At 35.5% G+C, this 22949-nt stretch overlaps 3 protein-coding genes and 2 long non-coding RNA genes across 6 annotated transcripts; 1 reads left to right on the top strand and 4 right to left on the bottom strand.

Moving 5' to 3' along the window:
- Positions 1-1207: 1207 nt before the first annotated feature.
- Positions 1208-2476, bottom strand: LOC124452069. The gene is given in 2 exon segments (XM_047002664.1): positions 1208-1593; positions 1596-2476. Coding segments are annotated over 2 exon segments (1143 nt in total). The 5' UTR covers positions 2353-2476.
- A 5438-nt stretch (positions 2477-7914) lies between these two features.
- Positions 7915-9727, bottom strand: LOC124450624. Of its 2 annotated transcripts, XR_006950142.1 has the most exons (3): positions 9349-9727; positions 8804-8902; positions 7915-8628 (listed from the first exon to the last, which is right to left on the bottom strand). It is a non-coding gene; the product is annotated as an uncharacterized LOC124450624 (long non-coding RNA). The 2 variants fall into 2 exon arrangements; XR_006950143.1 differs by lacking the exon at positions 9349-9727 and having other exon boundaries at positions 8804-9042.
- A 2346-nt stretch (positions 9728-12073) lies between these two features.
- LOC124450625 lies at positions 12074-14118 on the bottom strand. The gene is made up of 2 exons (XR_006950144.1): positions 13796-14118; positions 12074-12767 (listed from the first exon to the last, which is right to left on the bottom strand). It is a non-coding gene; the product is annotated as an uncharacterized LOC124450625 (long non-coding RNA).
- A 3714-nt stretch (positions 14119-17832) lies between these two features.
- On the bottom strand, positions 17833-19965 carry LOC124452068. Its single transcript, XM_047002663.1, has 5 exons — positions 19612-19965; positions 19324-19470; positions 19099-19223; positions 18510-19045; positions 17833-18340 (listed from the first exon to the last, which is right to left on the bottom strand). The coding sequence occupies exons 1-5, from the start codon at positions 19687-19689 to the stop codon at positions 17937-17939; spliced, it is 1290 nt and encodes a 429-aa protein (XP_046858619.1). The 5' UTR covers positions 19690-19965; the 3' UTR covers positions 17833-17936.
- Positions 19966-21589: 1624 nt separating this feature from the next.
- Positions 21590-22267, top strand: LOC124452067 (putative nuclease HARBI1). Its single transcript, XM_047002662.1, has one exon. It carries the CDS (start codon positions 21590-21592, stop codon positions 22265-22267), a length of 678 nt encoding a protein of 225 aa, XP_046858618.1.
- The last annotated feature ends 682 nt before the right edge of the window (positions 22268-22949 follow it).

Here is a 22949-nt window from a genome sequence, read left to right as displayed (position 1 = left end):
AGTTTTAATGTTATTTATAGCACACCCCCAGCCCACTTTAGATGCATCTGTGGACATAGTTACATGCGGCTCTGGTCTAGAGATCAGATTGTTTGATCTTTCTACATTGTTTATCCACCATTCCAGCTCCTTTTTTGCGCTAGAGGATAACTGCATGTGAGTATCATAATTTCCCTTACATTGTTTTAGGGCTTCCGCTTTCTCACCCTCTGTAATCCGAAAATATAAGGGCCCATACATTGCCCCTGCAAATGTAGAGATAATAAACCCAATAACCTGGGCAACCTCTCTTATTTGAGGTATCCTACAAGAGTGTAGGTGGGTAACAGCCAATTTTACCTTCTTTGCTTTTCTGGTGTCAAAGAAACAGTCATAGTTATTGAATTTAGAATAAAACCAAGAAATACAATTTTTTTGTGTTGGTATTAACACAGATTTTTCAGGGTGAGTGACAAAATTTAAGTTGTCTAAAACTTTAACTGTCTCAACAATGTTTGCTGCACAGTCATTAAAGTTATCACCTATCAAAATGGAATCATCAATATAAGGTGATGATATATGACCCTTTTTTCCGTAATGATGAGTACACAGGCTTAAGCAATTTTGTGAATTTTCTTGGTGCTAATGCTAACCCATTAGGGAAGCAAGTAAATTTATATAATTTACCATTCCAATCGAATTTTAAATATTTCTGATGTTCAGCACAGATACGTACTGAATAATAGGCATCTTTTAGATCAACTGATGCCATGTAGCAGTTTGGTTTCATTAGACTAATAGCATTCCAAATGGAGTCCATTTTGAAGTGCCTATATACCACATACTTATTTAAACTTTTGAGATTTAATATCATTCTATGAGACCCATCAGGTTTTGGTCTTAAGAAAATGGATGAAATAAATTCATTTGCCTCATGAGCCGATTCAACTATGACACCCTTTGCAAACAGCTTTTTTATTTCCTGTGCAACACAACCATTCTCGAATGTTGTGAATGTATTGGGTTTTGGTGCATGTAGTTGGTGAGGTAAAGCGTTAAATTCAATCTCCTCACCCAAGACTGTATGTAAAACCTCTGAATCAGAGGTGAGTTTGCGCCATTCACAAAGTTTGTGACTTAACTGGCCTGCTTGAAAGCGTTTCACTCGTGAGTGTAAATACCTGACTAATAAAGGCAAGTCTCTCTAAAGTACTGACCTGTAAGTTTGTCATGATATTTTGTTTCTTTCACTATTGGCCATTACTGGTATTGTTGCTGCTTGACTGGAAAGGTTGATGGCTTTTTCGATGGGTATGTCGACCTTGGTGGGTGTTTCTTCCAATTCAGATTGTTGGATAAAAATGGTTCTTTCTTGGTTTTCCTGTGAGGAGGAATTGTTGGTACCATGAGAGTGAGGGCGGCCATACTGCCTGACCTTATCAAACCTTTGAGGCACTGTTGCCTTGCTGATCTTGTTCGATGCCCTAATATCATTTAGTTGTGTTTGAAGGTTATCCCCAAACAAGTAAGTCGTTACTGGCACATGTGATGCACAAAGGCTGCTATAATCCTTGTTTAAATTTGGCCTAATAGCGTCGCGTCGACGCATTGATAGTTCACACATGTGTGGCCAAGAAGTGCCAAGGCATCGGTATTCATTGTGATCAGTTTATCAACGTCTGGTGATTCTTTACTACGTATTTGTAGCAATTTGTCTGTCGTGAAAGACAGTACGGCGCCAACCTTCGCTATTGTTTTCTGCGTGTTAGCAGTGCGAAGGTCGTTGTGCTTGGTCTTATTGTCAAGCTTGTCCCATATCTCAGCGTTAACGCGAGGGACAATAAATTTTTCACAATTACTTGGTCTTGAATACTTTTCCATTTTTTCTTTTTGTTTTGCTTCTGGGAGCTTGTTTGACCATCGTTTGTTGACAATATCAGCAAGTTGCTGGTTTATATTGTCGCCAACCTCCTCTTCTTGCTCCAAGTCGTGCGAGATTTCTTGTAGCAGAGCGTCATGTTCGCGTCGAACACATGTGGCGCTTATACTACCTTCATTTGCCGAGTCGGCATCAGGTTCACTTTCTCGATGCAATCCTTCTGCATCACCGTCAGTGTAACCTTTGTCTATTTCCATTAGTGAAGTTACACCTCGTTTTTTGCTTGGTCCTTCGTTCAAGCAAGGATCCTGACTGTCGGACTGCAACCGTTTAATGGAACTGTCCAGGTTGATAATTTTGCTTGACATTTTCTCTACTTTGTCGACGAGACTAGCCAACACTTCTGGCATTGCTATCCCTGGTGGTGTCGCTTCTTTCATACCGCTTGGCTCTTCTTCCAATAGCCGTCTTTCCAATTCGTCATCTGATGCCATGATTTTCGCTCCTTTGTTGAGATTTTATTCGATAAAAACAACCGTTCGCTCGAAGACTACGCGGGCAACTGATTCCTCGATCTGCGTGCGCATATCTCACATGACTCCTTAGTGACGTAGTCCAATGACGAAATAGAATTCCTCATTATCATTTAAATGTATTCGGCTCATGTAAAAGTCGACGTAAGAAACAGGCCCAAGTCTCGTCTACAGTTTTAATTTTAGGCTTCAAACTTACGGCAATAGTTCACTCACCAATTTAGCAAATTACTTTCGAACGACTTAAAATTATACATTCAAATCAAAATTCAAAAATATTGATGTTGGCTTCCAAAGCCGAAACACATAGAACAACATGCTGTACACGACGACGTACGTAAAAAAAATTACTTGAAAGACGTTTGTAAAGTGGATGAATAATTTGACAAACCTTTACTAATTGTTTCAATAGGACCACCTGGATCTACTGTTTAAACACAAGACAGTAAGACTCCACGAAAAACAAAGCCATAAACTACACCAAGTCTTAAAACTCTAAACAAACATCCATTATTGTGATTAATATATGTTGAACAACATCACTATTTTCAGTATATTGATAACCGCAAACGAAATTTCTTGCAGACGCTTTCTTTTACAAGCGGAAATACATTATATTTCTTTTCACAATATAATTCAATATCACTAAATTTGCTTATAAAATACATCCAAAGCGCGGAAGATGTGATTCAAACACTAAACAACTTGAAATGGTTCGGCTATGAGCTATGCTCGTATAATTCAACGCCATTACGCAAGTTCGACACTTCAAAACAACACATCGTATCGAAATGCTAAAATATTTTAACTACATAAGATATTCAAAAGAATATATTTTAGAAAGTTCATGAATCATCCAAACCTGTAGAAGAAGTCAAAGGTACACGAAAATCTGCTTGGGTTTGCCTTCGATGATTGCTTGTTAGTTGTTCGTCCATATTTCGAAGCAGTCAAATACTTTGGTGAAATGCGTCGTCAGATCTTAATGTAACTCACGACAATGACATAAGGCTACTTAGAATGTGAGAAGAAAATAATAGAACAGCAAGTTCTTCGTATTAGAAAAAACTAATTTCTAGTACAAATTCTAAAGCTACTGGCCCATTGGCAAAGCCGAAGCGAGGCGAAAAAAATAAAGCCCAAAGGCCGACGCTATATTGATATATTTATTCCACAACACAGAATAGATACGTTACAATCCTTATTCTGTGACCACACATTATTCGCCCACGCATGTCATTGATGATGTCACGTGTCATTTTACTTTAACATCCCCCAGGCCCTCACTTACGAAGGTTTACAATGCTTTACGAAGTTGTGATACATGATTTTTTCTTTTCCAATAGGAATTCTTAGTTCAAGAAATATATGCTCTAGATGATTAGATGAGCAAATGATCTGAGGAAGCAAAATCATGAGAAAACTTTGAAAATTCAGATCTCTAGACGGCTGAAAATGGCCATTTTATAGATAACTTTTTTAAAGTCATTATATTACTTGCTCTACGGAAACAGCAACATCTTAGAAATTGTTTTTTCAAAACATTTTTTCCAAGAATTAAAAGCCCAAAGGACCAAGGTGTTGATTACATAAGAAAGTTATCAAGGCTAGGAGAAGCAGAATGTGATTAATATATACGATGAATCCCAGATCTACTGTGCTTAGAAACAAAAAGAGGGATAAAAAATTCCGTTGAATATAACCAATTTACACATTGCTCATTGACCAATATGTTAAGCATACTTACGAATAAAGTTAATGTACAGTTACAATGCTTAATTATTCCCAATGGTTATTGAATTTGTTAATTGTTGAAAATTTAATGAACTTCTCGGCTAACCTTGACAATTCCAATAACTTATTGACAACATAAAACTTATTTGGTCACAACAGATAGGGCGCCCCTCCTTATTTAACTAGAAATTATTGGATACAAAAAATATCAAGTTCTTTTTCCCCATAATATATCTAACCTGTAACTCGAACTAAGCCACACTATCGCAGATTGTGCTGTGATACGATATTTAAATGTGCAAATTCCGGTACTTAAGCCTTCGTCGCTGTTGATGCTTTCAAATCGAGCTACACTTGAAATCAATTTTACGGCGATGTATTGGCGTATTCTGCAATTTTTTTCTTACAAACTTTAGTCACAATGATTTACTTAATAAATAGTGCAAAAAAGTTGATGCAACCTTCGCGATTTGCTAATAATTGCGAGATATTAACTTGGACCACATATTTTCTAATACAACGTCATATTGATTCTCACTACTTTGGGGCTCCGGAAGTAAATTTGCCCGGCTTCAACTTGTATGGCAGTATCTAGTGTATTATTAGATCTGTGGTGTGTGCCAATAAGTGTGTGCCTATAAGTGTGTGCCTATAAGTGTGTGCCTATAAAAGTGTGCCTATAAAAGTGTGTGCCTATAAGTGTGTGCCTATAAGTGTGTGCCTATAAGTGTGTGCCTATAAATGTGTGCCTATAAGTGTGTGCCTATAAATGTGTGCCTATAAATGTGTGCCTATAAATGTGTGACTATAAGTGTGTGCCAATAAGTGTGTGTCAATAAGTTTGTGCCTATAAAAGTGTGTGCCTATAAAAGTGTGTGCCTATAGGTGTGTGTGCCTATAAGTGTGTGCCTATAAGTGTGTGCCTATAAGTGTGTGCCTATAAGTGTGTGCCTATAACTGTGTGTGCCTATAAAAGTGTGTGCCTATAAGTGTGTGCCTATAAGTGTGTGCCTATAAAAGTGTGTGTGTGTGTATAAGTGTGTGCCTATAAGTGTGTATAAAAGTGTGTGCCTATAAAGTGTGTTATAAGTGTGTGCCTATAAATGTGTGCCTATAAAGTGTGCCTATAAAGTGTGACTATAAGTGTGTGTATAAGTGTGCCTATAAAGTGTGCCATAAGTGTGTGCCTATAAATGTGTGTGCTATAAATGTGTGTGCCTATGAAAGTGTGATAAGTGTGTGCTATAAAAGTGTGTGAATAAGTGTGTGCCTATAAGTGTGTGCCTATAAGTGTGTGCCTATAAAGTGTGTGCCTATATGTGCCTGTGCCTATAAATGTATGGGTGTGTGCCTATAAGTGTGTGCCTATAAATGTGTGCCTATAATGTGTGCCTATAAGTGTGTAAAAGTGTGTGCCTATAAAATGTGTGATATGTGTGTATAATGTGTGTGTGAAGTGTGTGCCTATAAGTGTGTGCCTATAAGTGTGTGTGCCTATAAGTGTGTGCCTGTGTGTGTGTGTGTGTAATGTGTGTGCCTAAAGTGTGTGCCTACAAGTGTGTGCTTATAAGTGTGTGCCAATATTTAGTTTATAGTACGCTTGGACGCTCCCCATTAATTTATCTTATTTCCTTTTTATTGTTGTAATTTATGTACAATATTACTTTTATGTAAACCTTGTATCACTTATTATTTCACTCGTACTGAAGATGGCATCATAAGATGTCGAAACATGTCTAATTTATGATTCAAGTACAGGAACATTTTTCCTGATAGCGATAGCAAAGTATGGTATCAATGCACGTAAAAAAACCCAGAATATATATCCACGAAAAAATAACTTAATGCTCAGCAAATCATTTTTCTAAATTTTTTTAAGAAAACTAAACAAACAGAATTGTTAACAAACAATAATGCAGGTTTAATAGTTATTGGCAATTTAACAGTTTTTATTTTTATTGACATTTTCTATATTTTTAACTTAACCACTCAAACTTTTTCAATGTAGAGAGCAATGGTAATTGTCAATAGTAATCTTGAGGAAGACGAGTTGTCTCTTTTTGAGTCCACTAAACCTCAGTCCCACTCATCATATGTGAACCCAGATGATAATGACTTGCCCAACATCACTGGCGATGAGTTTACTAAGATCTATTCGGAGTCACCAATCACTCCATCTTCCAACGATATTTGCATTTCAAGTCACCACGAAAGTCTTCGCCACGAAATTGAACGTCTTCGCATTGCCCGTACAGGAGACTGGAGTGGCGATGAACAAGGTTTGTTTTCGTCCACATTTTTGACATTGAAAATAGTAGATTAGCGGATGAAAAGACGCCACGTGAAGTGTGATTTTTCCCAACGGATTTGGAAATTCATTTTTTGGCGGCAGGGGGGGCTCAAAGCGTCGAAATTTTTCGACAATTTTTGGGGGGTTTGAGAATTCCTTGATAAACCTCAAAAATTCTTTTATTATCAACAAAATTTATAAATCATTTTTATTATCTGTTTTCAAAGATCGATTCACTGAATATTAGAATCGATGGAGGCAGTTATAGCTCTCTGGCAACTAACAGCACATACAAAGAAAATAGATTAAAAATAATATTTATGCATGATTGCATTATTTCTATGTATTAGTACATTCAGTTGTTTTCAAATCTCCGACAAAATCGGCGATTTGACAAAAATGGGAAGCAGTTGCCCCTCGACACCACTGAGATTTTACCTAAATTTTAGTAGTGTGTACCTCACTTTTGTAAAATATTATTAATACAATCATGAGCTTTTATTGTGTAAAATAATGATGATGACACATGTACATGTATTTAATTACGATATGTTTCAAAATAATATGAATATAATATTAAATAGATAAAAGGCAGTATTATGTGTTCATATATTTGATGCTCTTTTACTTCATATAAAATCACAAATTAAATTATAATGTCAACTTCTCCTGGAAAAAATGACAGTTTAACTATTGCCTGTTCCTTTTGTCAATAAAATATTCACCCAGCAAGACACGAAAAAACTATAGACTTCCATTGTTTTATGGGCTTCGTTGGGGCAGATGCAGGCTTGAGACACAATCTCACGCCGGACACGATCTCCCTGGAAAAATTGAAAAATTGAAAATAAGGGGTCGAAAACGCTATTTCCTGCGTTTTCATGATCAAATTATATGGTTTTGTGATCGCTTGATTCCACGTTTTTGTCAAATCATTTTACGTTTTGCATCACCAGTGATAAAGGACCTTCACTATATATCATAGGTAGTTCTCTGCATGAAAAAAGAATCACAACTTGAGACTCACTATATTGAAACGTTCTTATTCATTGAAAATGACGTATTAATTCATCGAAAATTCTTAGACAATTTATAGAGCGAAATTTCATTTATGATAGATATAAAGATGATCTCGCAATAAGAAATAGGACATGTTCACAAGTTAATCAAGTAAAATTATGCAAATTTCATTAGCTTCCTATAGCAAGACATTCACGTAAAATAATATTCCAAAATCTTAGACTTTTTCTCTTATATTTTGAAGCTTTACACTATAGATATCGCTTCTACATGCGTTTGATACAGATGTTAGTCGTGCGGTTAAGAAAAATTGCAATCAAGCTACCGCGATAAGGATGACCATAAGCACAATACATGAGCACAAACAGAAGTACACGAACACAAACAAAAGTACACGAACACAAACAAAAATACACAAACACAAATTGTTTACATGTTAATTGCTAGGTACTTAATACTCCGAGCTTACATTCACAAGATCGAAGAAGCAATACAATATTACATTAGTAGAAATTATTAAAACAAAACTACAAGCACTTTTATACGTTACAATACTGTTAAGGAAGTGATGACAAAATCCTACATGGTTGTTGCAAAAAAACCCAGACTGAAAGCTAACTAAAGCAGATATTTATAGTTTCTACAAAATACAAATAATAAATCAATCAGTTGGTGAAATAATTGTTTCAACAGTATATTATGGTTTTCACCACAAACAGCAAATACAATATCGGAATGTCATATAATATTTAGGCTGCGTTTACACTATACCGTATTCGCTGATCACGACATCTTCATTTGCTTTTAAGGGGTAACTGCTCGGAGTAAAAGCCTATTAAGCTGATAGATTTAGTCCATTTGATTGTGTTTCTGACATTGAACAATTTCCCTGCCTTTTAATATAAAGAATATTCAACCTGCTACGATAGCAATCCGGTATAGTGCAAACGGGAACTTAGATGTGTAGATATGACTTTAACGTCCTCACTAGACAATATCGAACGTCCATGAACTTTTCTCGCGAAGAATGGATAAAGAATCTTCCGCTACTTCATTTAGCACTGATAGGTGCTTGGAACTTCAAGTTAAGGACCAAAAGTATGCACAACAGGCCGACGGGCTGAACCATTTAAGTCAGTGAATGTGATCTTCCACTTTATTTCTGGCAGAAGGACACTGGCTCCAATAGCGATCTAAAGAAATGCAATGACGTTGCTTCCAAGAGATTTAATGAATTAGGTTAAGTGGTGTAACCGGTGTTTGTTGTCATTTTTGTGGAAATGCATCAAGCATTTTAATGGCTTTCTTCGGTGTAGGCTATTTTTTCGTAAAACAAGAAAAGATTTGAGATATTCTAAAATTATTCACCTTCGATCTTCAACGATTGTAGTATCGGATTCCAGCAGCTGCAAATACTTGGTAGTATAGTAACGGATTCCAGGGTTAGGAAATTACCTGGTCATATAACTAAAAGCATTTTCAAATCTTGAAAAAGTTTGACAGGAATAATATTAAATATATAATTTTGTTTTATCTATGTTGATTAAATCTACTTCATTCAGTAGCTATATACTTGCAGGCTAACATGTACGCATTGCGTACCTATTTTCTTAAAATGTATGTCATGTACTTAGTAAACGCAGTGTTTTGGGAGGTATACCCAAAGGCCATGAAATGAAGAAAAGAAACGTGAATGTTCATGATAGCTACAATAAATAGTGTTCTGATAAAAATATTCGCTTGGCCCCAAATGAGGACACTGTTTTTTTCCAAAACAAAACGAAATGTGAGGGAAAACCGGTGGATCTGGTAAAAAACCCTCTACATAAAAGAATCAGTATCCTTTTCGACTATCTCATGCAGTTACTACTTATAGAAGTTAATTTTAACACTCATCCACTCAAGCTACAAACCTCAAGACATGGATTGTGTTTTTCCTCTCGCTTGTTTTCCATTTTCGTAGAATACAGTACGTTTTTAGTCCAATCACTCCAATGTTAATGGTCATACGTACATATTCCGTTATACAATGTCCATTCAAAACGTTTGTACCATTCCATACACGAAGTTACCAGCATCATTAACAAATAAAGTAGCTACTGAGATCATGAATCGCTATTTCCATAATTTACAATTGATAACTTCAAGCAAAGGAAAAGGGACCATTTCAATACCCCAGTTATATCATCACTCAAAGAATGCTTAGTGCAGAGTTAATCTTCTGTGAATATCATTTGACCACCTTTAGGTGGGCTCATATAACAATGGGGCCCATCATCATTACATGAACAAACACCTGACATCAACAAAGAATCCAAACTACAAATGAACATTCTTGGCCATGAATCACCATGACACATGAGTAATGACAAACTAGTAAGAGTAACTGTAGTGAATGACACAGGTGGTAAAGGGACTTTCACAACTCCATACATGTGGGATCCACAATATAAGAAAATATGAATCAGATATATAGAGGATGAGCAAGTTACAATATGTTTTCTGTTTGATAATCCAAATGGTAAAACATTTACCTACATTTCATGAATAGCATTAGTCAGTTGAGTTTGAAAATTGAACGATGCAACAAGAACTTTCAAACGATCAAATGCTTAACATCGTGGTGGAAGCATTTTAAAGTGAAAGCTTTCATATTACAAAGCCAAGAAATAAGACTAGTTGTTATTCCATGTAACTCATACTTCACTACTTAGTCAGTAAAAAGGAGAGAATTTACCTTATTTTCTAACATTAAAGTGAATAAATCGTTGTTAACATTTCTTTAATTGAATTCATGACTGAAATTTTTTGTGATTGTCTCCTTAGGAGCATGTCACCCATTCAATAAGACAATAAGTAATCCTTCAACGAAGGCTTCGGTGCTTTTAAATAAAAATAATTCGTCAGAATTTTCAGATTTTTTTGCGTTTATATGTCGTGATGCAAAGTAACGGGATATGATGTTGTAGGTTGTGATTCAAGTGACGATAATTAATGTAGAAACTAGACTTTAATTTTGTCCAAATATTTATTGCATCTTGTAGTCATATCTTGCTAGGTTAAGGTTAGGAGAGGGCTTAAATGCGTTCTGTTTGCCCTGAGTTTTCTCGACTACTAAAAATATTGTAAGAAATTCAAGAAAAAGACAATTATGGATCTCGTTCATTGCAATTCTTCACAACAATCTGAAAAAACTGCACCTCTAGCGCTTAACCACATAGTGCGTTGGAGACAGACGACAAATTTAGTGTATTTATCATTGCATCTATTCAATAATGACTAATGTGACATTGAAGAAATAAACCAAAAGTCAATAGCATCAATAAAAAAACATTGAAATTTTCAAAAGAGCAAAATAGAGATAAATCAAGAAGCAAATAATCATTTATCGTCAGCGTAGTCACTTACATTTAGTTTCCAGCCGTGGGATTTATTTTTATACATGATACCGAAGCAAGTACGTGGGTAAACATTTCAAAAGGGTTTGAAGGCAACACCTTTATTTTGCTTTGCACAATCACAAATCTTTATACTTGTCGTCTATGTGTATAGTCTTGTTCCATCTCATGTGAGCAACATCTGCTTTCCACGATGCCAGGTGATTTACTTGTGGCAACACTTGAAGTGAATAGTATTTTTATGCATGGTGTTAAGCATGTAATTATATGTATTTGTTCCACATGATTGTTTAACAATCAAAGTTCGTACTTGAACAAATTACCAGGTATCTATCAAATCTAATTTTTAAAAACAAACATATTGTTGCCAAACAAAAGAAATATGTTCTCCCTTCATTAATATACGTAAAATGTAAACGATACTTGACCATTTTTCTGTGATATTACGCAAATCCTTAATTAATTAAAGTTATTCAGCCTATTAAAAAACACAAATATAATCGTTTTGGGCATTAAGATGTTGGTGAAGTCAACCAAAACATCCTTAAACCCTCTCCTAAACTTAATAAACCCTCTCCTAACCTAACCTCAATAAATATTTGGACAAAATTAAAGTACAGTTCCAAATTTAATATAATACCGTCTCATTAATCTAAACCTACATCATGCATCGTTACTTTGCATAACGACATTAAAACGTAAAAAAATCTGAAAATTCTAATGACTTTTTTTATTTAAACGCATTGAAGTTGATTTGAACGCAAGTCTTTGTGGAAGATGACATGCTCCTAAGGAGCCATTCACAATAAAAAATTTTAGTCATGACGTCACTTAAAGAAATGCTAACAACGGCAAATTAGTCATTTAAGGGGCTGTTTATATGAGCATGGCTAACCGGGATTCAGTGAGGCGTTAAATGATTTCGACGCTATTATAGGGGAAGGGGGGTATCTCGAGAAGATTTTTCTTATGGTAAGTATAGAATCGTTTTAGAATAGTATTGAATAGAATTTTTGTCATTACTTTGCGTTGATGCTTGGTTTAGTGAAATAGTTGTTTTATGTTTTAAAAACGTGTCCCAACAATGGTAGGATCAATTTGAAAAAAATTTTAAGAAGATGATTATGTAAGAAAAAAAACATGACTGAAAACATGTTTTTTGGGAGGACATTTTGTTGCGTAGCAGTTATTGATTGATGATTGGGGGAGCAGGCACTAATATTTATATACCATATACATGTTTTACTATGTTAGTTATTTAATTTCTTTTGAAATCCATGGTGATTAAGGATTATACAATGTGAATAATGACAATAAACTAATAAAAAAAAAGGTTGACTTTTTTGTGCATTTTGATTCCTACAGTAGGTAGCAAAGAGTTGAAAACCCACAACAGACATGTTCATATATTTAAAATAACACTTTCCTCTCTATTAACTACAACTCGCTCTGTTTCATTCATATTTTTTCCTTTGACAGACATTAGTCATGGTCTGTTCTTTGAAAATGCTATTATGGATATCATGTTCCATTTTATAACTTAATTAAGGCAAAAAATCAGCAATATATAAATTACGTGTTCCATAATTGTGGAAAAGTGCGAATTGGAAGAATATTGTTGTAAAATTAAGGCAGGTTATAATTTCACATTTCAAAACAGAAGATGGCCAAACTGTCAAAGTTGTGATGCAGTTGATGTGAAATAAAAAACACCCCTTCATCAATGACACCAAAAATGCACTGTTTATAGGCAAACCTTTCTTCTATAGTTTCTCAAGGATGCGACAACTTTGGGTAATAATATTTGTCAAATGGAGATTCTCATGTTGATTCACCCCACCACTAGCTTCATCTTTAATACAAGTTTCAACTATAGCCACAGATGAATTTTCAAACAAAGGTAAGGTCTAGCTTCTTGGAGAAGATGGTTGAAGCTATTTGAAGAAATGTAGAGAGATTAGGAAGATATAAAACAAAGTAAAAATTCCTGTAATACTCCAAGCATGGTAAAACAAAACTCTGTAATTTAAATGTATCATTTACGTATATTAGGATGCAAGTTAGGCATGATGAAAGGGTTCAAATTGGTATTTGAGGGAAGGAGCCCCTTTGCTTAAATTTCTCTCACCAAAATCAAGGCAATCTATAATTGATAACATTGATAGAAAGCCATCTAGATTGAAAAATGCAATAATTTAGCTTCAAAAACAAACTTAAACTTTTATGACATTTTGATAACCCTACTATGCTATTAAAAAGATAAAAAAGTGTACTATGATTCCATGTATTGACTTGAAATATATGATTTGCTTAATGCACATGATAAGGTAAAATTGTAACAGTGTTTTGTGAAGACGCAAATAATGCCATGTTCCAATCGGTAATTCAGAATGCAAGATTAGTTATAATTATAAGTCAATATCTTGGAAATAGTAAAAAAGTATCTTAGTTTATGTTAAGTCTTAAAGTATGACTTTGAAAAACATCATAGTATTAAACCTAACAGAGGTTGATGCTATTGCTACTGTTACATTCTTAGGTCATTGGTGTGTAGTCTAATTTAACACATAAAACCCGATTTCCATATAATCGTCTCGATCGTCTGAAAGCGTGTAGGGACGATATTGCAAGCAGTCGTTTTAATCGTCTAGATAGAACAGAGTTCCATCTTGACAATTTTAATCGCTTTGATGGCCTTGTTCGTTTCGATAGTCTTGAATATGTTTCCATAAAATCGCTTTAATCGCCCTTGCACGCTTTCAAACGATTGAAGATCGAGACAATTATATGGAAACCGGGCTTGAACCAATGCGGCAATGACATTTTAAAATATAAAATAAAATGAACAAAAAAAATGTGCTGCCTTTTGGACATTTCACTATACATCATAATTCATAAAAAATTGAAAATTACGGTTTAGTTCAAAATCCACGATAATAAATCATCAATAAATTTAACTCACCTCTATATATTTCATACTGTGTTGTAAACATTTATCGCAATGTATTTACGGTTCTCGGTTTGTTTGAAATTGCATCTTTAGTGGTCACTTACATACAGTTTTTATTCTATTTTTTCCTGCACGCATATCTATTTCCAAACACTCATAAACAAGGAAGGCACACTCGGACATCTAGCAAAAGTAGGCGCATTCGGAAACTTCTTACGAAGATGATTTCCGACACCCGAGGCTTATTTTTCGTATTGCGTGGATTCTGCGTGTATGTGAGCGATAAATATCGCTGCATATAATTTAAATATAAACAACAGATAGACAAATGGTCGTGGTATTTTGAACAGACTTTGATCTAACCAAACTTAAAGGTAATTGCAGTATATTGTAGTATAATATATATTTATAATATTGACATGTTATTCGACATAGTTGCATTCAAGTAAACAAAGACAAATGGTCTCCTGTGATTCTTAATCATTATTGTGATCAACAAAATGGAAATGTATAGCAGTTTAGAATTTGAAAATTTTATACCATTACACATTTATTTAACTTTAAATGTGTTGAAACCTGAAAGCATAAAGAAAATTAAAGCACAATTTATTTTGAAATTATTTTGCCCACTGGTATTACATATGTAAGCTCTCCATCACTTGTTCTACAGTATAAACAAATCTAAATCAACTTATCAAGAAAGGTAAGATAACATTGAAAATTCTAGACATTTTATTCTCCATTTCCCTGGTTTTTTGTTAGATGATGGTTTGATATCACTTTATGTACTAAATTTTTGACATATTTTTTATAGAATCTTGCCAATTGTGTTTTATGCTTTGCATGTGCCAGTGGCAATTTGTTAACAACATATTCATGTAGTATAAAGGGAAAATCAGTAATAGTCATTTTACATTATATATGTAACATTTTTAATGTTCAAGGTAACTAAGTAACTGAGGAAACTAATTACCATCTTAGATATATATTACATATTTGTAAAATAAAATCTACAAGTTATTGCTGTCGCTATTTGTACATATTTGTATATATATGAAAAATGGAAAGTTGCTATTAGTCACCTTGAACATTGAAATATTGATAAAATGGTTACTTTCTGTGTGTGCATGCACACATGAATGTACATGCACATATATATATAAACGTGAAGCACCAAGTCGAAAGCTCAATAAATCATTAATAAAAATCCAGAGAAACTCTTACAATTGAATACAAAATATAACAATTCTTTCTATAGTTACAACTTTGAGTTTCCTCTAGAGCATTTTATTCTTTTGATTCATTATATGCATTTTGGACACTTCCAAGTGACATTTGTCTTGTGGAAAACTGAATCTGGCATTGTTGGTGAACACTTTTTGTGGAACCACTCCAAGCATTTGTCACACTGAGTACACCATAGGTCTGGGTTTTCAAGATCTTTCTGGTTCCATAGCATTCGACAGTGGCACATCAGTGAAAATTTCAATTTTCTTTGGATTTGACTTTTGTCATCAATTTTCCTTTTCTTTGTCGAAGGGAAAGGAGTGAACTCATATTTTTTCAGACAACTCAACAAGTGTGATCGCATGGAACCTTCATTATACATCAAAGTTTTTGGATCTTGGTTAAAAAGTAATGACACAAGAAATGCAATTGCAAACACCCCACAGTCAACGTAATTGGATTGATACTGGACATGTGTTATGTTGATTGTGATTGATGGTGATTGCTCATGGAGTAGGTTGGCAATTTGTTTTTTTGTTAAAGAACTGACTCTTCCATTGTACAAACTGTCATGTAAATTGACTGAAGCAGGCTGACAGTCAATATTTGAAACCAATACCCAGTGATGAGAACCTGTGTGGAGAATCTGGAAAAAAGTACCCCCATGTACAGAAAAATTGGTGGCAGGGCCAAGTGTTGTGTTTTTTAAACCAAGTACGACAGGAAATTGTTTCTGCAAAACATTATGTGCAGCACCAATGATGTGATCTGTTAACTCTTTTCTGGTGATGATTATGTTTATGTCAATGTCACTAAGTTTAAAAGTCCACGCTTTGGGGTCTGAACGATCTTTTCCAGTTTATCGCCCGATTCTTTGTTCAAGGGCTCAATAGGTCTGTAATGGGAAGAGTTTATTTCATCTGTCACAATATTTGAATCATTTCGTCCAATCTTTGCTTGCTTTCCTTCAATTTCTGTTAATGTTGAAGCATAACTTCTTTTTAAAGTTGCTGCTTTTGCACCACTTCGACCTGACCAGGGATTTTTCTTTGCCGGTTTTGGGATGGGTTTAAACGGATTTACTAAACACTTGCTATTTTTGACGCTACATTTTTGGGCAGATTTCTTTGTATCTGGCACTTTCAACACTAAACCATTTTCCTTTGGAGAAACATCAGTCAGTGTTTTATAACATTCATCCAATTTTACCTTTACTTCATGCAAAACATTGCCATTTCCCCATCCCTCAGCAACATAAGTTAAATTCTTTATTTGTCCCAACCGTTCTCTGCACCTTGCGGCTTCTGTTCTAGGTGAAGATGGCTTTCGTTTTAGCTCAGCTACAATGATGGGGAAAATGTTCTTGTCCTTAGTTACGCGGATTTCGTTTTCCTCTGGTGCTTCGACGGTTTGTGAAGAATCATCGGAATGACATTGGCTTACCTCAAATGTCTTTGTTTCCATTACAGACGTGCAACCTATTCGATCAACTGTTAAAAATGGAGATTCCGTGTACGACTTCTGTAGTTTATCAAATGACCAAAGTGGAAAGTTCTTGAAAATCGCAAAGAAGTACTTACATGGCACCTGTGTCTTTCCCAGTCATAACAATCACAGCTTGGAAGATCACCTGGATGACTTCCAAACGACAATGTATAAACTTGCATATGTCGTCTTGACTACGAACTTTGAAAATTCCATGCACTTCGTCAACAACCATGATGTGTGATGCAAGGGTATCTTCTGACGATGCAAGTCTTTCCATACAATGCCTAATCATAGAGTGTGGTATGACGGGACATCATAATTGTACTGCCTGTAATTGCTCTGCAATTTCGTATTTAATTCGACGTATCTGTAAAATTAGACAAGAATTTCCAACGTTGTTGCTGCTAAAATACTAGCGCTAACAGCAGCAGCGAATTCCCCAGCCCGTTTTTTGTACCTTTACAAATCATATATTTTTGTGTTTAATCAATGGAAAGACAATGAATGACATCGAATTTCTAAAGAAATGAACAATAATTTTGCTGAGAAATCTGATTTGTTGGAGGAAAAGATCGGGCTGGCTTCGCCATCGCCTAAAGGCTGAAACACACTAGGCAGTCGCTTTAGTCGCGCGTCTAAAACTACCGCTTTGCGTGGTTACTAAGCTAGTAGCGTAGTCGCGTCAGCTAGTCGCTTTGAAAGTTCAACATGTTGAACTTTTGACTTTGGTCGCTTCAGTCGCTTTACACTGATTGGCCAATAGATACATTTTAACTTCCTAAATGCATATCATATTTCCTGTCATAAGCATCATACGAAATTTATAGATTATACCTAGGAAAACAAAGGCAATATATAGTGAATTCACACTGAAATCTTTCAGTTTTTATATGACTTATCAAATAGAGACAATAGGAGCTACAAACTGGAACCCTAATGCACAACCTAAATGCACAGAATAGGATTATCCACGATATACACGTAATGTGCTATGATCATATTGGCGTGTTTTAACTGGCTTGTTCTCTTTTCTCCACATAGTAGTTTGTACTGAGTAAATATTCATATATTAGTAGCTATAATAAAGGCCAAAATAAAAAGTTTAAGTGATATCTGTGTCTGTAACAAACTAAAATCACCGCCATGTTCAATAGACGCCACGGTAAATGTCGCGATGGTCGCTGTATGTGTGTTTCTAGCGTTCAAGCGACTGACGCGTGCGCATCAATTCGCTTTGGACGCGCGACTGAAGCGACTGCCCAGTGTGTTTCAGCCTTAAGAGACTTGTTCAAGTAAATAAAAAGAAAAAAATAACTACTTGAAGTAAAGGTCGGGCAAAAAGTCTTCAATTAGCACTGTCAGCATGACGCTCAACGTTGAATTCTTGTAACCATCCAAATATTCATGCTTGAAAGCTTTGTTTTGCCTTTCCACGCCATTATTTGTGTTTATGACTGTTAGCAGTCGATCTTTTTGAAAGGTCCACACCCATTTCTATAAATTTTGTCCGCGGGAGAAAATTAACGAAATCAACATGTATTGTAATTATTGATGAGCACTGTAAGAATGATATTATTAGCAAATTATAAAATTCTCTTGCCTTGTATTGGGATAACCATGTATTGCCAATCCAGTTGCGCAGTTTTGGGTTTGTCTTCCATTCTTTTGATGACTTAAAATTTTTAACATTTTCCTCGTTATCAGCCTCCGTCCTCGCTCTGGCAATTAATCGAAGTTTTGCAAGAATCATATTTTTTAACGGGAACAGTCCGTTGCTGCTTTTTGAAAGCCATCGCTCCCACGCTTGCTCTCGATGGAAATCGCAGATGTACGTCTGACATTCTGTAATATATACGTACAATTAACACGAAGTGTATTGACTAGATTGTACCTTTTAGTCCACCCCACAAAAAAAGAAATTTGCATATTTCTGCCTCAATGAAAAACAAAAGAGGTGTGTAGCATTGTGTGTGCCTTTGAAAGTAGTTTAGTTCTAGGTTTCTTGACTAACCTGGGAATACTCGGTTTATCGCCGACATTTCCTCTTCAGAGTAATCTACCATAAAATACGCTGGATTCCACTCGTTGTTCCAACCTCTTATAACTTGAAGAGCCTCCGCAATAGCGTACGATGTTTCACTTTGCAGGACAAAAGAACCAACGACTTGATAGCTTACATTGGTTTTTACCACAAGAAAAAACAAAGCGAGGCTGTATTTTGTCGTTTTGTAAGTGGCATCTAGAAGGGTAAGTTCGTTACCATATCTCTTTAGAAGACGTTTCTGATTAACAGTCTGGTGAATGAATAACAATCCATTTTTTGACTCTGGCAAAACTGTGTTGTCATCATCATCGTCGTCATCGTCGTCTTCTTCGTTATCAACACTATTTTCTTGAGTAATCAAAGACTCTGCTGAATATTTAGCAAGCGGGCGAAAGAAGAAAGACTCGTCGGGACACCTCAGTTTCCAGTCTTCGATTTTCTTTTGATGATTTTCTTGCTCAAATTTTGAAAATCTTTCTTTGATGACTGCCTTGTAAATGTGGCTGCGTATGGTTTGTTTGGAAGGATAAAATTTTCGATTGGTTTTAGCGGGTGCCGGTCTTGCTCCACGTAGATTTTAAGATGCCTCCTAACTTCTTTAACTGAGCAAGCCCCAGCAACAACCAATTCTTGGATCTTGGAAACAAGCATCTTATCAATTCCTTGATGAAGACCTCCAGCCTACAAATAAAGGAGCCAAATGTAAAACGTAAGGTTTAAAAACAATATAGCAAGACATTGACTTGCACCGTACAAAAACTAGGACTAAATATATCCTTACGCTTCCTATAGGGTGAGTTTTGTGCTCAGATAGGCAAGGCAACTGGATATGGATCCACCTTTCTCCATTGGCATTTCCACCTTTTTGTAAGCATTCCCTAAGTTTTTTCGACATCGATTTTTGTCGCCAAACCGTTTGCTCTTTAATCTAAAGGCGCGTAAATTTATCAAAAAACCTGTGTGAGTAAAGTTTCAAGGCAAATTGATTTGGACACCTCCAGACATTTTTGTTGTTTACACCTGACAGATCGAGTAATGCATACGAATAAACACTGTTATTTAAAATTACCCTAAAGTCTGGAAATCTGATGTATTCTCTCATGTGAACTTGTGCTGAACAGTTCAATTTTCTTGTTCCTTGAACCATGTTTCTGTGCTTCTTAAACGAGTGGTCGCTAGAATTTGACTAAAATATATAAACATGTAGGTAAATAATTACACCTAAAAGGAAAGGTAGCTGAAGAAATTCATGAAGAAGAAAGAAACCAAGATTACATGACAATGTTAAAATACAATAAAACTCAAAGTTTCCTTCAAAGCTCTTCACACTGGAAGTTTAATTGCAACGTACTATAAGGTTAGCAACGTCGTTTCACTTTCATTTTACTTTTATTAAATCTGTAGTATTGCATTAGCAGATGAATAATATCTATTACCGTTCTGTTTTCTTCTTTTGGCTTGAATGCCTACCTACCCCATGACGACAATCGTAGACCCTATGGTTCACTTGAACGAACGGTATATGGTCAAATGGAAGCTGGCCATATTCCCACCAAACCTTGTGATTGGCACTTGTGAGATCTAACATTTTTTCGATTAAAAATAGAATAAGTGATTTCATTTAGTTCAAATTTAACCATTATATTCAACATTATCGTGTGATTTACGTGGTTGTATTCTGTATATATTTAACGAAACCCTTTTTAACAAAAAACTGTGCTTTGCCTCTTGCTCTTTTTTAGACTAAAGTACTACCTATGAGTTGGTTTTCACCTTTTTTGCGATGAGTGTAGTTTCCCTATTCCTTGCTCATTCGACACACAACGACAGACTGAGGATAGTAAGACTCAAATGTGCATGGACATTATTGTAGTACTTCTTATATTAAAGAATATGACAACATTCAGGTTTCATATAACAATTTGATCTGGACAACAGAAATGGAAGCATATAGATCGATATAGATTAGTTATATTTTGAGAAAAAAATACAAACCTGTGTTCCCAAATCCTTTTTTTGCATTATTTCCACAAAAATTAGTTGTGCTTGCCAACTCGTACTCTCTAAGGAGACTTTCTGCTTCCTCTACATTTTGCGCAAGTCCAGAGCGTTCAGACAGTTTGATTATAATTATAAATAAAGAAGTCGCGGCTGAAATGTCAATACTTTCCATATGTATAAAAATATGTGCTTGTTCTCATAAGAACAGTTTACCAGCGGAAACATAAACAGAAATTTAACTTCGTTTGTATTGTGTGGTGATGTACAATATGCAGAGACTGTTTACTATTTTAAATTATTTTCATTGTCCCGCGATAAGTTTTAAATTGCCGCGAATTAAGGCTTTACACGCAAAATTATCACGCAGAATCCACGCAATACGAAAAATAAGCCTCGGGTGTCGGAAATCATCTTCGTAAGAAGTTTCCGAATGCGCCTACTTTTGCTAGATGTCCGAGTGCGCCTTCCCATAAACAAACGGGCAAATTCCGATTATACAATGATTGTACGCGCGGAATATGTCTGTCGGGGGGACTCGGGAGAAGGTTAAACGTAAATAGCGCAATCAATATTTTTTTTATTTCAACCAATCATTCGCGCCATTGGTTCCCGCACTTGCGTGAAAAATTTGAGGTTTAAATTTAAATTCATTCCGCTGCACGAATATCAGGCCCCGTCCACACGTATACGGATATTTTTGAAAACGGAGGTTTTTTCCTCCGTTTTGGCCTTGCGTCCACACGTAAACGGCGTTTTCGGTGACCATAAACGGAGGTTTTCGAATACGCTCTCCAGAGTGAAGACTTTTGAAAACGCCGGTTTTGTGTTTACGTGTGGACGGGCGAAAACGGAGGTTTTTGAAAACGATGACGTCAATAATGGAGCCCAGTCTCATGAATTTAGTCAAACGAGTACTTTTTAAAATGGCGGATCACAAGTGCATTGCTATTTTATTTGGAATAATTTCAAATTTGATAGCATGCATTAACTTGCACGTTGCAATGATAAACTTTCATGGGCAATATTTAAGAAAGCGGATGAATATCATGAAGTTGCTTTCGGTGTCACAAGATGCCACAAAAGTTTTAAAACGAGTAAAGAAAAAAAAAAAAGTTAGACCACGAAGATTTTGGACAAGGCCGGGACGAACAAGTGCTTGGTGGGACAACTTTGCCAGTGAAATAGTCGTAACAGAGGAATGGAGGGAGAACTTTAGGATGAGCAGAGAATCGATCAACTCTTTGGCGGAAGAATTAAGACCATACATCGAAGGAAAAAACACTATAATGAGGAAATCAGTCGACGTTGTGAAGCAAGTAGCCGTCACATTATATTATTTGAGCGACGAGGGTTGTATGCGGAAAACAGCTAACGCTTTTGGGCTTTCACGGCAATCTGTGTCAAAAATCGTCCGGAAAGTGTGTAAAGCCATAACAATTTATCTTGGTCCAAAATATATTAAACTTCCAAGGACTGAGGAAGAAGTAAATTGTCTGGTAAAAAAGTTCCATAGAGCGCACGGTTTCCCTCAATGTTTGGGAGCAATTGATGGAACCCACATAGAAATTAGGCAGCCTAATGCAAACTCAACAGATTACATCAATCGTAAGGGTCGTTATAGCCTTAATGTTCAAGCTGCTTGTGATTATAATTATTGTTTCATGGATGTTGTTGTCAAATGGCCCGGGTGTGTGATGCTAGAGTATTTTCAAACTCTAGTCTAAATTCTTCCTTAAAGAGTGGAAAAATTCCACCGTGCAAACGTACAATCCTTCCTGATGAGGATCCTGTGCCAGTATTCATTTTGGGAGATCCTGCATATCCACTTATGCCGTATGTTATGAAGGAGTATTCAAATGGTGGGTCAACTGTGCAAGAACAATACTTCGGTTTGACCTTGTGCAAGGCTCGCATGGTAATTGAATGCTCATTTGGCCGCCTTAAAGCTAGATTTGGAGCTTTAAAGAGAGCAATGGATATAAATATGGATGAGCTACCATGTGTCATTTATGCACGTTTTGTGCTTCATAATTACTGTGAGATAAACAATGAAAAGTTTGGAGAAGAAAAGGTTTCCTCTGCCATTGATTACGATAGAGAGTTTCAACCAGCTGTTGTTACTAACAATTTCACCACTGATTGGAATGAAAGTGAGGGTAAGAAAACAAGAAGGATTTTGACCAAGTACTTTGATCCTTGAGAATCTGATGTGTTTGAAAAATATAGAACAATTTGCACCAATACTTCTTGTAAATATACTTATAATAGATTGAACATGATAGCTTTTCCAAGATTGACCGTGACACAACATTGATATATTGATTTTTTATTTAATTATGTTGGAAAAGTATTATTTGAACATAATATTAATCTACTAAATTATGGAGTTGATTTAATGATATAAAT

Source organism: Xenia sp. Carnegie-2017, unplaced genomic scaffold (assembly GCF_021976095.1).
Source record: "Xenia sp. Carnegie-2017 unplaced genomic scaffold, XeniaSp_v1 HiC_scaffold_24, whole genome shotgun sequence".
Lineage (NCBI taxonomy): Eukaryota > Metazoa > Cnidaria > Anthozoa > Malacalcyonacea > Xeniidae > Xenia > Xenia sp. Carnegie-2017.
Note: the sequence above shows the minus strand (reverse complement) of the source record. Positions and strands in the feature narration are given on the sequence as shown.